At 44.0% G+C, this 15,315-nt stretch overlaps 1 protein-coding gene across 3 annotated transcripts in view; it reads right to left on the reverse strand.

Annotated features, from left to right (window-relative positions):
• FGD5 (FYVE, RhoGEF and PH domain containing 5) overlaps positions 1 to 11,377 on the reverse strand; it is a 148,827-nt gene extending 137,450 nt beyond the window's left edge. For 2 of the 3 annotated variants that reach the window (XM_059716015.1, XM_014605559.3), the window contains exon 1: positions 10,804 to 10,911. In XM_059716015.1, the coding sequence (XP_059571998.1) occupies positions 10,804 to 10,816 (13 nt within the window). In that variant the 5' untranslated portion in view covers positions 10,817 to 10,911. Of the gene's footprint in view, positions 1 to 10,803; positions 10,912 to 11,295 lie in introns of those variants that run through there. The other variant, XM_019499688.2, reaches the window with a different exon arrangement.
• Positions 11,378 to 15,315: the final 3,938 nt, after the last annotated feature.

A 15,315-nucleotide genomic window follows, 5' to 3' on the forward strand; every position in this document is an offset into this window, starting at 1 on the left:
GGGTGGGGGGAAACTGCTAGAGACTGACTGCTTTCCTTCATAACCAAGCAGGACTGGACTGGAATTCTTGGCCTAGACTGGAAAGGCTTCTTCTCTCATGATCTCTCTACTGCTCCATGTTTTAATTGCAAGAAGCAAGATTTACTAACTCAGAGTGCACTGATTCCTTCACTCAGCACTATAATGTTTTGCTCAAAAGTGTAAAATTTCATTTGGCTCTGATATTTTTCTGTTTCCAGTGCCTGAAGCAAATATTCTGTGTCTTAAAATAGCTGTATAAAAATCCTGAAATGCCTGCATACGTAAACAACAAATCCCACTTGAGGTTTTAGACGAGATGTAGTGTGTGGTGTCTATTCAAAGCAAACCTCTGATACCAAACATAAGCCAAAATACCAAATGGTTGCAGATGTACTTAACTTGTAGGAAGAAGGTTTTCTTCCCTTAATGTTTCCCCTCAGCAGTGTCTGATTGGGATGATTAAATGATTAGTCAGTTAGAAGAATTTCAATTATTGCAATACTTTTAGTCAATTAATGTGATTACATATTTTAATAGGGGAAAGGAAGCTCTCCATTTTATGGAAGGCAACCAGACAATGTGTACTTCTTTTATTAAGCAGAGCAAAATTCATCATGCATAACCCCTATGCCCCATCTGTTGAAAGGTAAATGATACACACACTCTTCAGATGTTTTCCCTTGTATAAAAAGCCATATTGGAAATGACATACGGAACTTCGGGAACACTGGTTACTGCGCCATTAAGGTCCTGATTTTGCAATGTAGAGTTTAAAAAGATTTGTCATTTGGAAGCAATCATAGCTGAAACTGGGATGGGGACTATGCTCAGGGATGAAGTAGTGGTGGATGTAGCTTGTTACAAAGGACCCTCTGTGCTATTTTCAATCACTTTTGGGTTTGCTTTATTTTTCTTATTTTTTGGCATCTTCTTCCAACTGAACTCATTTATATTTGACTGTAAAGGCATATTTGGTTTATTAAATGTTGGGACACATAATAGGAGTCTTTTTTTGAAATGTCTACCCTTGCTGCAATTTCTTCCAATACTCAGGATGATGCTGTGGTTTTGGCATTCTTTAGTTGACTCACAAAACAATCTTTATAGAATTATAAACTGCCTCTTTTGGAGCCAGAAGGAGTTCACCTGAGCAAGAACAGAGTTAAAAACTGAGCAAAATATCTCAAGATTAGTTCCACAGAAGTTAAACTCAGAAGAAACCTGCTTTTTATGTCATCTTGTCCATCACCACAGAAGCCAGTTCTGAATTGATGTGTGATATATGCATGTATCATACACGTAGCATACAATGTATGCTACATTAGCTAGTATCACAAGTGCCGAAGAAGAATCAATTCGTATTAAAATTCTCATGCAGAAAGTCATCAAATATCTTTCTCTTTTCTTTAATCAAGATGATAGAATTTCTCACCTATCTAGCATACAGAAGAGGAACTAGACTGGCATTGATTCTGACTACTATAACACTACTATGGGGATTGTTACATGAGGAAACCTGGGGATTACTACATGTTTCCATGACCTTATGTACATGGAAATAGTTGATAGATAAGCGGTACCAGTAGGCAACACTCCAGGAATATATATTATGGTTATAGGACCAATAAAACGGATGTTTTGCTAATGGTTTCCTTTGGAGGCTCATTGCATCAACTTTTAACTTGGGAAACTCAAATATAAGGGAAACTTTTGGTGACTGGGTAAAAGGAAGATGAAGAATGTCAAAGTATTACATGGGCAACAGGATCAAAGTCATTTAAAAGTTATCCTTATTCTACTTGAGCAAGCTGCAAAATTACTTATTATTCAATTCAAACATGAGGAGGAAAGAAGAATGATTGGTTGGTAAGAAGAAGTGTGAAAAGGTCTAATCTCCATTTGTTTGTGAATTTGGGGCATTTGAAGTGGTTTTATTGTGTTACCAAATCTAGCTAAAAATGTTAAATAATGCTTTGATAAGATACAGGTTGGCTTCACAAATGCCACACACATAACCAGAAGTTTTCAAATAAGTTTATTTAAAGATATCCAGCATGGGGAAAATGAAAATTTGAGAACATTCTTTATTAGACTTTAATACGGGACACTGAATCCCTGTGTGCCTTTGGCCAGGGCAATCTTTTGGTAATGTTTCCACTTCCAATAGCATCTGTCTAGATAAGAGGACTGTAAAGTAACTTCTTGAAGGGCAACATTAACATCATGCCGTAAGAAGTGTGCATAGTCCATAAATAATAACTATACATGTTTATTCTGAGATGTGTATTTTTACATGAGGGAAAGAGACGCACATATTCACACATCACACATGTCACTTAAAGGAAACTGTTTGGGACCAGACGCTTTTTTAGTTTTCTGTTCCCACTAGTGATTGATGCTTCCTTGTTAGTCACTGCTTCCTCTATGCGTCCACTTTCCTCTGGGGGACATGAATTCCATCAGGGCTGTATTAGAGCCTGTATTAAGTCACAATCTCCCTTTTAGAGCTGGTATTAAGTCACAATCTCAGATTTCTGCCAGGTTTTCAAGAAGTAATCTGTAGCTCACTAGCTGTCCTGTAATGGCATCCCAACCAAGTTACCATCATCCCAATGGTCCTTCTCAGTGATGTACAGGTTCTTTCTTGAATATCTTTGCATCTTTTCCTCACGGTAGCTTGAAAGCAGGAACAAGGAGAAAAGCTGCTATTCACTGTGTAGCTGTTACCTCCTGAAATATTGCAAAATATCCATTTAAAAATATTCTCCAAACTTGCAGTATTAACCATAATTAATAAATAGTCCTATGTACTAAAGGCTTAAAGCAGCCTACTTACCCCAAAACGTTCAGGTTGATGGTCTCGGTAAGACGATTTAGTTGCCAACTGATGTCCAGGACTGCAGGTATGTTCATTGATACATTCTAGGCCAATCATAGATTCATAGATGTTAGGGTCGGAAGGGACCTCAATAGATCATCGAGTCCGACCCCCTGCATAAGCAGGAAAGAGTGCTGGGTCTAGATGACCCCAGCTAGATGCTTATCTAACCTCCTCTTGAAGACCCCCAGGGTAGGGGAGAGCACCACCTCCCTTGGGAGCCCGTTCCAGACCTTGGCCACTCGAACTGTGAAGAAGTTCTTCCTAATGTCCAATCTAAATCTGCTCTCTGCTAGCTTGTGGCCATTATTTCTTGTAACCCCCGGGGGCGCCTTGGTGAATAAATACTCACCAATTCCCTTCTGTGCCCCCGTGATGAACTTATAGGCAGCCACAAGATCGCCTCTCAACCTTCTCTTGCGGAGGCTGAAAAGGTCCAGTTTCTCTAGTCTCTCCTCGTAGGGCTTGGTCTGCAGGCCCTTAACCATACGAGTGGCCCTTCTCTGGACTCTCTCCAGGTTATCCGCATCCCTCTTGAATTGCGGTGCCCAGAATTGCACGCAGTACTCCAACTGCGGTCTGACCAGCGCCCTATAGAGGGGAAGTATCACCTCCTTGGACCTATTCGTCATGCATCTGCTGATGCACGATAAAGTGCCATTGGCTTTTCTGATGGCTTCGTCACACTGCCGGCTCATGTTCATCTTGGAGTCCACTAGGACTCCAAGATCCCTTTCCACTTCCGTGCCACCCAGCAGGTCATTCCCTAGGCTGTAGGTGTGCTGGACATTTTTCCTCCCTAGGTGCAGCACTTTGCATTTCTCCTTGTTGAATTGCATTCTGTTGTTTTCTGCCCACTTGTCCAACCTGTCCAGATCTGCTTGCAGCTGTTCCCTGCCCTCCGGCGTGTCCACATCTCCCCATAGCTTTGTGTCATCTGCAAACTTGGACAGAGTACATTTGACTCCCTCGTCCAAGTCACTGATGAAGACATTAAAGAGTATCGGTCCAAGGACCGAACCCTGCGGGACCCCACTGCCCACAACCTTCCAGGTCGAAACCGACCCATCCACCACGACTCTTTGGGTGCGGCCCTCTAGCCAATTCGCCACCCACCGGACTGTGTAGTCATCCAAGTCACAGCCCCTTAGCTTGTTCACCAGTATGGGGTGGGATACCGTATCGAAGGCCTTCCTGAAGTCTAAGTATACGACATCCACCCCTCCTCCTGTGTCCAGGCGTTTCGTAACCTGGTCATAAAAAGAAACTAGATTGGTCAGGCACAATCTGCCTGCCACGAACCCGTGCTGATTTCCCCTCAGCATAATTTCTCCTGCCGGGCTCTCACAAATGTGAGCCTTGATAATTTTTTCAAAGACTTTGCCTAGGATGGAGGTGAGACTGACAGGTCTATAGTTGCCCGGGTCCTCCTTCCTCCCCTTTTTGAAAATGGGGACCATGTTGGCCCTTTTCCAGTCCTCTGGGACTTGGCCCATGCGCCACGAGCTTTCAAATATTCCCGCCAGTGGCTCTGCAATGATGTTGGCCAGTGCCTTCAGCACCCTTGGATGGAGCTCATCCGGGCCTGCCGACTTAAAGGCATCCAGTTCTTCCAAATGACTCTGCACCATCTCAGGGTCTACGCATGGAAGTCTGGCGCCTTGCTGCTGCCTCTCTACAACCCCAGTGAGAGACTTGTTGTGCCCCTCGCTTAGGAACACTGAGGCAAAGAACTCGTTGAGGAGTTCAGCCTTGTCCCCCCTGTCCGTCACCAATTGTTTCTGCCGTTCACTGTTCAATCATTCTTGAACGGTGGTCTTCAGAGCTAATTTGGCTCCTGAAGTGAAACATGCTTCAGATTTAAATCTGTTGTTAGTATCAGTGAAGGTTTTGGGTACCTACAGTCCAATTCAAGAATCTTCTAGGGTTTGAAAGGCTTTTTTGTCTTGTTCTGGCCATGAGAAATTCAAGGGTCTCTGTACTTTCTTGCCTCCTGAGTTGGATGATTTTTGGCATAAATTTCACCACTGAGAAATACTCAGACAACACCAAAAATGGAGAGTGAGCACAAATGCAGAGAGGAACAGAACCAGACTGCAAAGTTCAGAGATTCATAATGTTTAAGGTCGAAAGGGACGGGTTGGGTTGATCTTCTGGATCGACCTCCTGTATGTATCAAAGGCACTTGAATGTCATTATTATGTCTAGGTTGTGCCCTGTAAGTTTTGTGTTTGAATAAAACACAAACACCTATGTCACTAGTGCATACCTTGCAGAGAGGTGGCTAGTGATGATCTGAGGACTTCACAGAACACTACTTTCCTTGGTAGCATGATTCCAATAGTTGATCGCCCTCATTAATAAAAATGTATGCTTTTATTTCTCATTTGAATCAGTCTGACTTCTCCAGCTTCCAGCCATCACTTCCTGGAATTTCTTTTTCCACTAAAGTGTCTTTTGCTACTGGGTATTTTTTTCTTAGGAAGGTCTGTATCCACTGTGATCTAGTAGTCACCATACAATTATTGATCTGAAAAGCTACAAAGATCACACGCTGTCTTTCTGTCAAGCACTTTCTCTAGCTCTAGAACAATTTTTCCACATCTTTTCTGTGTCCTCTCCAATTTTTCGACATTCTCCTGAAGATATGGGCAACAAAACTGTATTCAGTGTTGGTCATGCTAATGCTGTACATAAAAGATAATTTCCTTTCTATTTCCTGACTCCTTGCTACTCGTCTGTTTATACATCCAGAGACTAAATTGCCCTTTTCCCCATGGTTTTGCAGTGGGAACTCATGTTGGATTCATTTTTTGCTATGACCCCTGAACCTTTCCAAATTCAGTGCTTTACAGGACACATTCCCCCATTTTGTAGGTATGGTCTGCATTTCTTATCCCTGTGTTTATGATTTTGCACTTGGTCATATTAAAACACATTTTATTTGAATGGGTGCAAATTATCAAGTGATCCAGACCTCTCTATACAGCTGCCTTGGCCACAACATTATGTACCACTCCACCATCATTAACAATGATTTTTTTTTCTTTTACTTGACTTGTAATCTCCTGGAAGGATTAAATCAGGTTTGTGACATGGGGAGATTCCACCTGAGCAAATGTGGAGTCTTACCTGTGGGGAGAAGAAATAAGCAGAACTACCAAATGGTGGGGCCACCAACACCTACAGCAAACTCATTTTTATTTTCTACCCGTCACAGCCAAACACTGTGACTGCTGTGAGGAATATGGAAAGCTCAAACACCAGTTGTGGACTGAGACCCAACTGTGCTGTGCACTTTCCAAGAACAGAACAAAAAAGAGAGTTTTAGTCCCCCAACATCTTATAGTCCAGGATGTGGTCAGGTGGGAGTCAGCCATAAGAGGCCTCGGAAGTGAGAACAAACAGATTATATTTGATGTGCTGGAGAAGAGTGGAGGGGATGGAAAGAGATGGGTAACATCATCAAAACATTTCTTACTCGATTCACACAATAAGAACCTGGGCTTAGTCAAGTTCTCCCAGAGCACGGGAAGAAACAGTTTTTCTTGTTTTCTCCTTTTAGAGTATGGTTGATCAATAGAAAACTAGATCGTGTTTTGAATTTGTCGCATCACAGCAGCCAGAGCTGAATAAGACAGATATATATTATATAAAAGGTCCCAACGCCTGCTATGGAAAGCTGACAGAGAACAGTCTCTAAGCAGGAAGAGAAGAATAAATCACTCCTTCCGTATTCCTCAGCTCTCCAGAGAATTAGCATGGTGCTCCTTGTCACTGCATGCATTCCCTCTCTGCTTTGCTCCTTGCCCCTGAAGTGACTAGAACAAAAAGGAAGTTCAGCTTCACACACAACATTTGCCCTGGGTTGCTGATGGCTTGATCAAAATCCTTAGATACACAGCTGTGATCCCTGAGAAAAGAAAAGGGATCTGCTGATAAGGGACCACATTAAGGAACTAGCATTATCCTTGGCTCTGTTGCCTTTAATAGAGTAACACTAGGGAGGAAATTGGCTCAATGTACATTTGATAGTATTGGCTCTTGCCAAGCATAAGTGCCTCTGCAGAAATGTTCTTCTTCTTAATTGGTATTACTGTAGTAATGAGGAAGATGATAATTTATACCCCTGTAGTGTCTGCAATCCTGGACCTGGGCCTTATTATGCTAAGTGTTGTACAAGCACAGAACAAAAATAGGTCATAGGTAAAGTACAAGACACAAGGTAATAGTTGGCTATAGGCAGAAAAGAAGCCGTGAGACAATATTGATCAGTATGATAAGCAGTGGCCTTAGCATACTGGTTGCTTAGATGCTGTCAGATGTAGGCATCATGATAGAGGAGAGTCTGCCTTCTGCCTTTCTACAGAAATAACATGTACAAAGTGTCCTTCTGAATAAAAAGAACAAAATGAATGAACCCACCCCAGTATGACCGCTGAAATAAAAGCTGGCTTCTCAGTTGGCCAGTGTGCTGCCAGTAACATGCAAATTGATGCTGAATAACATGTGGTATAGAAGTGTGTACAGGAATGTCCCAAATCTCAGTTATTTTACTCCAGTATGAAGTGTTAGATCCAAAATTGCAATGATCATTCTGTAAGCTATCCTTTCCTGACAGTAAGCCAGTGTTTTAATAGGCACATGAAGATAAGCCATTCTAATACCATTCTGGATTTGGAAAAGTATGTAGCATATGCCATGTAACCTGCTCCAATATGTTAGAAATGAACTAGATGAGCTAGAGTGATTTGCAAGGGAAGCATAATTTCATTGAGGGGGTTCCCGCTCATAAGGTAGAGCTGTCATCGCGGAGGCCTCAGGTTGGGCCATAAATAACTCTAACGTGTTGTTAATTTTGTGCCATTTACAACAGACCTTTTGTTGGTTTATGTGGATCCATCATGGGTTCTTTCAAGCCAGTTGTAATAAGTAAAAGTTTTAGAAGAGCAAGTCATGTTAAGAAATGACAGATGTTACAGAAGGAGAAAATTACATGGGGTGGTAGTTTCAAAAGCACCTAAATAACATAAGAGCACACTTTCAATGACAGATCCTGTGAGGTATTTAGGTACCTAGCTCTCAGTGATTTCTGGAAATGTGAGGAGCCTAATACCTTTGAGGATCAGAGTTTTAGGTACCCAGGAGATAAGATGTATTCTGGTTCCAAAGTACTAAGTTGCTCAAAAATGTTATCTACTTTTATTAGAGTTTTGTGCTGTAAGTGGCTTATTCAAAGCCAACTGAATACAATGGGATTTGAATCAAAACTCTCTTGAGTCTATCTGAATGGTCATGCCCTATTAGTTAAGCAATGTATTTGAATGCTGAAAATAAGTTGTCCTTATCATGTGTGATTTTAAAAAAATAGTTGGAATGTTAGGATAACACAGCAAATACCCATCTGAAGAGACCAAATGTCTTACAATACCATTATTGGAAGCCTTTGTTCTAGTATAAAATCTATGGACTATGACTTTGGACGGTCAAATCAGTAGGTCACAAATATCTCTTATTCTATGACTTTATTAGAACCGTACATAAACACCATACAACTACATAACATCCTCCAGTGAAGCAGTGCTGGGAAAGATAACATCTAAAGTGAACGTGTGTGGAACTAAGTAGGAAATCTGCCTTTAAAGGAAAGCCTAACTCTAATAACCAAAGTCCCAGTTCTGCAAACAGCTTAAGCTCATACAGAAGCTTATTCCCATAGGTACTTCCATTGCCTGTAATGGGTTGAAAACATACGCCTGTCTGATTGTAGAACTAACATCTAAATTATAAAAAATGGACTAAGAAATCTATGCCAATAGCTTAATATCGCCATATCTATTAACAGCTCTGGGGTTTCAACATCACAGCAATTTACTGCTACTTCCCAACAGGAGGCCCAGTTTACAAGAAACAGCTTATATGACCTTCTGTTGTTCTGTATACACATATACCCACTGAAACCAATAAGCATGTTTCATAAAACTCTGTGGCAGTGGGATATGGCTATAAGTTAGAGAACAGACATTATGGCAACTTTCTGGATAGTTTTGAAAAGAAATATAATTTTTTATTCTATTTAAATAACTATTTATAAAAGTCCGCTGGGTAATGTAAGCTCTTTAGCAACTTATTGTTTTTATCTTTTTATAAAAAATTCAAATTTCCCTTTGTCCAGCATAAATTAAGCATCCATGAAACAACTGACTAATTAAAGGACAGAAGTGTTGTGGCTAATGCAAGGAACGGGAGATCTGGGTCCACCTCCTGACTCGGTCACAGACTGCCTGTGTCGCCTTGGGCAACTCACGCGATCTCTTTTGGTTCCCCATCGTTTGGGATGATGATATCTCCTTTTTTCTCACTTTGCCTTGATTGTATAAAGTCTTTGGGGCACAGACTGCCTCTTCATCTAGTTACGTATACGATCTAGTCCCACGGGACCCTGATCATGGTTGGGACTGTGAGATATTACTGCGCTATAGTAATAATTTGGAACCGTGTGTTGTATCAGTTAATGAGAAAAACTCTACTTTGAATTCCACAGAAAGCTGCGCTCCCCTCAGATGAAAGCCACATTCCTTTATGTTGTCTGGGACATTCAAAATAAAATCTGACAGACAGATGGGTTTGCCTGCGATACGTTTATCAGAGAAGGAAAAGTAGCATTTAAAATAAAGGACAGTGATGGCACAAGAACACATGAGTATAAACTGCCTAGGAATAATTTTAGGATATTGAGAAGACGGTTCCTGACTAGCAGAAGAGGGAGAGTCCAGTGCAGCCCTCCACTAGGAGCAGTGAGAGGCAAGACGGCTGACTACTCACAAAATTGATCAGCTTGTGAAAAGGAGTCTAGGATGCAGTTGCCTTCAATAGCAGAGACCTGGGCCCCGTGCCCCAGGACATGCCTTCCAGTCCCTTGTTCCTAAATATTGCTAATAAAACTAATGATCTTACAAAACAGATAAACCTGACAGTGCTGATATGGCATGCTATTTGGAGACTGGGTTTAGTGAAATAGTAAAATCCACTGTTTTGCCTAAAAACTTAATCCCAGAATGAATTTTCCTGGTGCAGCACAGTAAGGAGTCCGCTGCGGCCAGTGAAGATGAGGGAGGAGAATGAAAACCCACTCTCCTGAGGAAGAATTCTCCTGAGGAGAATACCCGCTCTCCTGAGGAAACGCACAGCGAGCGCCTTTTGCCTCAATTCTTCGACAGGGATTTTATGACACGGTCGCAGGATGCCACAGCCTGGGAGTTCTCTTCTAGCCCCATTCCTACACCTTGGCAAACAATGATTCACCGTTCCCAAAACGCATGGCAGCGAGAGTGACCGTGGCCGGAGCAGCCGCATCTCTGGGCTCCCTGGTGAACCAGCACCGAGCCAGCAACCGATGGAAGAAACAGCACGAAAGGTTTCCACCCCGGGACACCGACCTATTCCTATTCCTGGTCCACACGGTCAGTGGCTGCAGCAGCCTGGCTGGGGAAGAGCTCCGCGCAAGGCAGCGGCGGGGAATAGTGGTGCCAGCACCCCGGGGTTTCCCCACCAAAGAAAGGTCGTCTCCCTTTAGGGAGAAAAATACCCCCCCGGGGCCCCAGATCCATTCAAACCCATTTTTCCCCCTTTCAAATCTCAGGCTTCGTGTCTTCCTCCGCTCCCCTCCCGTCCCTTGCTTTGCAGCGCAGGAGGGGGAAGAAGTTTTGCTCTGTCAAGCCCAGCAGAGGCCGGATCACGGACGGGACCGGCCCGCGGGCAGCGTCCCGGGGCGGAGGCGGCGCGGTCCCGGGCCGGCCGGGCAACGCGGGGACCAAAGCCCGCACAACTTCCCCGCGCTGGCTCTGCCCCTGGGGCCGCGGCGGGGGAGCGGCGGCATCCCCCCCCCGGGGCCCCGCGCTCACCTGCGTGGTTCATCTTCCCGGCGGCGGGCGGAGAAGTTGCAGCCGGCGGCTGCCTGGGCGCTGCCCCGTGCCCGGCTCGCAGGTCCCCGTGTGAGCGCGCGGCGCCGGCCCGGGCTCGCTGCGCCGCCTCCGCCTCCTCCTCCGCCTCCTCCTCCCTCCCCGGCAGAGGAAGCCCCGTTTTTTTCTCGCTGGCTCCGGGCTGGGAGCCGCCGGGCGGGCTCGCAAGGCGCGGGGGGCTTGGGCTGCCCCACCTGTAGCGCCCGGCAGCCCCACGGCCTCGCCCGGCTCCTCCCCGGCGCCGCGCTCCTGGCCCCCGGCCCTAAGAGGTGCCAGCATCACACCTGGCCCCTGAGCTGCCCACCCCGGGGCTGAGGCAGGGGCAAGAGAACCCAGACCATCCCTTCCACCGAGGTGCCCCTTCACTTCCCCCCTCCATCATCCCTGGGGGGAGAGGCAAGCCCCGATAATCCCAGGGTGCGGCCCCGCGTGCACCTGTCCTTAGCCAAATCCAGGCCTCTGGGTCTTGGTCTTCATGTCCAGCAGTGTCGTGGGCGTCTCCGGGTCTTGCTGCACGCTGAGCATTAGCATGGTCAAGGGTGGGGGGGAAGAAGCCGGGAGCACCTGCTAGACACACCTCTCATTTGTGGGAGCCGAGTCCATATGTTGCATGCCGAAAAGCCTGTGTTGGGTGCCATGCGCTACCACTCTTGGGGGTCACTGAGCTGGGCTAGATGACCTCTGGAGGTCCCTTCCAGTCCGACTCTAGGATGAGATCCTTGAGGTGGCACCATGGCGCAGCTGGGTTTTATGTGGCATTAGTGCACCTTTCTGAAGTGTCTAATAACAAGCATCATACAAAAAACTAGAACTCTTGGTTCCAAAGTGATACCTTTCATTAGACCAGCTCAGAAATCACAAGAAAACTGTCCTTTTCTGCAAGCTTTCGGGCTCCAAGGCCCTTCATCAGGCTCTGGGAAAAGTATAGATGGTAAAAGATGATAAAAAGTCCCCATAGGTCGGAAATAAACTTCATTTTTGCACAGAGGGAGCTGGAGATGGAAAGCTGTCCCTCTGGGTCCGTGACAGTTCACCCAGATTGCCCAGTTGGTTTAATAAAAGGTATCATTTTGGAACCGAGGGTTCTAGTTTTTTATGTCTATCTGTCTCAGACCAACACAGCTACCAAGTACATCCCTAATATCAAGCATCATCATTACCAGCCAATTTACAGGCACAGATGAAAAGAGAGAGATGCCAAAGACATTTCAGAGCATCCTTCCCCGTGGTTTCACTGGGAGTGATGCTCACTAGATCTCCCTGAAAGCATGTGGTCCAGGTAGCTGGAAAACAGATTTGCTAAGCTGAGGAGCAAAGCTGTTAGCAAGGGAAATGGGAATTGAAATCTTTCAGTATCAACCTTGGAAACTTTGCCCCTGCCCCATGTCTGTGGTCTGTGTGTCTAGGAATTACAGACCTGATTGTTAAGTGATTGATACTTCACCACATGGAAAATCAATGGAGGAGTCTGCTGGCGTAAGGATGTCTTTAGATGGCATACAGCCACCACCACAGGACCTATGTTACTCTCTTTGCTATGAGAGGGCTGGGAAGAAGGGAAGGGATAGCCCAGCTGCTTCAATGCCATTATGTCAACAGGCAGCTGATGTTGTATCACCTTAGGCTGCTCAAAGCTGTTTCTCCTCTCCTTACCCTTGATCTTATGTCCAGAGCTCCTCAGCAGATCAGACACTACATTTGGAGGGTCTTGAGGTGTAGGTCCTTCCTTTTCTAGCTGCCCAATGGATGATTTGATCCTAACTCGATCTCCTGGGGAGCACCCTGTGCTCTGAGATACTGCACTAGTTGCTCACTTCCAAAGCCAGCTCTGCTCATCACCAGTCAGTCTGGAGACACTGATCTTTCATCACTAGGCATTTTGAGCAGACTGGACCCAAATCAATCAATCCAAGAAATGTTTTAACATATAATTCCAGTGCCCAGCAGTCAGGTGTGAAGTATGAAACATGCCCAATGACTTCTGTTACTTTCATATGAGTAAATATAACATTTGATTTTTTTAGCTCACCTCCTGTAGCGGTTCAGAGCAGAATGTTTGGCAATTGTACCAGAAACTAAAGGTGGCAGGAAAATGCTAAAGATGAGCCTACATAAAAAGAAAGTGCAGGTAGAACAAAAACTGGATTTGAAGACCCACAGACTATTTATGAAGTGCCATTCAAAGCAGAGCTCATCTGAAACATTTTCCCTCAAATATTTTTTGAAAGACAAAGGGTTTTCAATCGGACATTAAAAAAAAAAAAGGCTAGTTTTTGTTTAAAAAAAAAAAATCATTGAAAAACTGAAACTGTCATATTCCAGATTTATTTTCCAGATTCGGTCAACTGAAGATCTGAAAAAAAAAAAAAAAGAGGCCAACAAAAAGAATCGTCATCAGAATTTTCCTGGAAAAAATAATTTCCTGATCAGGTCAGAGGAGTGGCAGGGGACTGGGAAGGGGGGGAATTCTCACTATTGAACATCAAAATGTTGATTCAGAGCCAATATACTTTGAATCAAGGTTTCATTCATGTCATTGGGCTACTTATTACACAAGATGCATCTTCCCTGGGTTTTGCTTAATTTAGGAGTTGTGCCATTGTATTTTCAAGTATTCATGTGAAGGGAATGTGTCCAGACTCAAAAGAGAGAGCTCCTCTGCATTGCAATATGCCACTGCAGTAGTTCTTAGGCTATTTTTATAGGAGATGGCTATAAAAATATGGGGGTTTTTTGTTGTACTTTGCATAACTAATTATAAGCTGCAACATTTCTCATAATTAGAGCTGGACAAATGATGGGGAAAATATTTGTCAGGAAATATTACAAGCTTAATGGAAGGAATGATTCTGCAAGTAATATTAAGAGCCAGACTACCACTGCTTGTCTATGGTGCTCTTCATCTAGAATGATTTGCAGTTTTCTCTAGGACACAAGAAACAGCAATGACAGCTCAGTGCTTTGCACCCAGTGTCACCAAGCATTTTGTTAACAAGATGATGGAAATCTTTCTTCCTGCTCATGACTTTGTGAAACTAGAGTGGATATTGCTGACATATGAGTCTCTCAACCATTTGTTCTCACCCAGCAACAGATTCCAGAGGACCAACTAATGGATCCTGTGCATCTATTAGAAGCTTTGTGCATCCATCCTGTACATCCATAAGAAGCTTTGTTCTTATAACTCAAAAGGACCCCATTAAAGGTGGCAGTGACAGGAAGTTCTGTGGCACCCTTGTAAGATTCTGTATCTCATCCGGTCTGACGTCCGGTGTGACACAGGCCATAGAATTTCACCTGCTGCACTGAACCCAGTATCGTGCATTTGAGTAAAACAGCATAAAACCAAATGGTAATCATTATTTCTTGTTGAGTAAAATGTCAGCAGAGGACTTTGGAGCAATCCTGTGATGGTAAAGGAATTCAGTGCCCATTACTGTGATGAGTTGCTGAACTTAAAAAAGTAGGGTATACAACCTAGCCAATGTATTCCCTCTTCAACCGCAACTGTAATAACCTTATGTGCACAGCTCAGCTTTACAACAGATACTTTGATGAAGGGGCCACTTATATACATCAGTGATTAGATGGAGCCTTGAAATGGGGGCTGGGACAAGCATAGGAAAGAAGACAAGCTTCTTAGCCCCCTATTGCAGGGGACTAATTTGAAATAACAGAAAGAAGATCTCATTTAAGACATAATCCAAAGATTCTCTTTATCAGAAGGATCAGATGAATGTATCATCTGCATAGCTTCAGATGGTAGTTTTCTTCCTTGTTTTGCAACAACAGTGTACAGAATAGGAGAATTATAATACAAAGCCAGGTTCCAGTTTGTGTCATGTTCTCTAATGTACTTTCATTTAACTTGCATTAAGGGGGAAGAGGCAGTGTGACAATGCTAAGGCATCACAGAATGGGTTGTCTGCTTCTCGCTGAATAAAGAGCTCTTTTTTCCTGTCTCTTTGCCCTAGGGCTAATCTACACTACAGAGTCTGTGCTTCTATAGCTGTGCTGGCACAGCTCTTTAGTTGCAGACCCAGCATATGCCAACAGTGTAGCTACATCACCTCCCCAAGCAACAGAAGCTATGCTTACAAAAGCCCTTTTCTGTTGGCAAAGCTACCTCTGCGTGGGTAGCTTCACTAGCCCAACTACACTGGGATCTCTGCACACCTTTGCTTAAACTTAGTTATGCTAGCAAACCTTTGTAGATTAGTTTGGACATTAGACATATCCCTTTAAAGGAAATGGGCCCAAGTCGTTGGTGTGTCTTGTCCACCTACACCAGTGATACTCAACCAGGGTGCCACAAGATCCCTTTCAAGAGTGCCTTGGGGGGCTATGCAATGTTAGCGCTGTTGTGTAACATGATTGGTATGTAACATGATAGTGTAAACATGATTCACAAGATAAAACCAGATATTTCCAGTAGGAATCCATAGTATTCAAAAC

Source organism: Alligator mississippiensis, chromosome 12 (assembly GCF_030867095.1).
Source record: "Alligator mississippiensis isolate rAllMis1 chromosome 12, rAllMis1, whole genome shotgun sequence".
NCBI lineage: Eukaryota > Metazoa > Chordata > Crocodylia > Alligatoridae > Alligator > Alligator mississippiensis.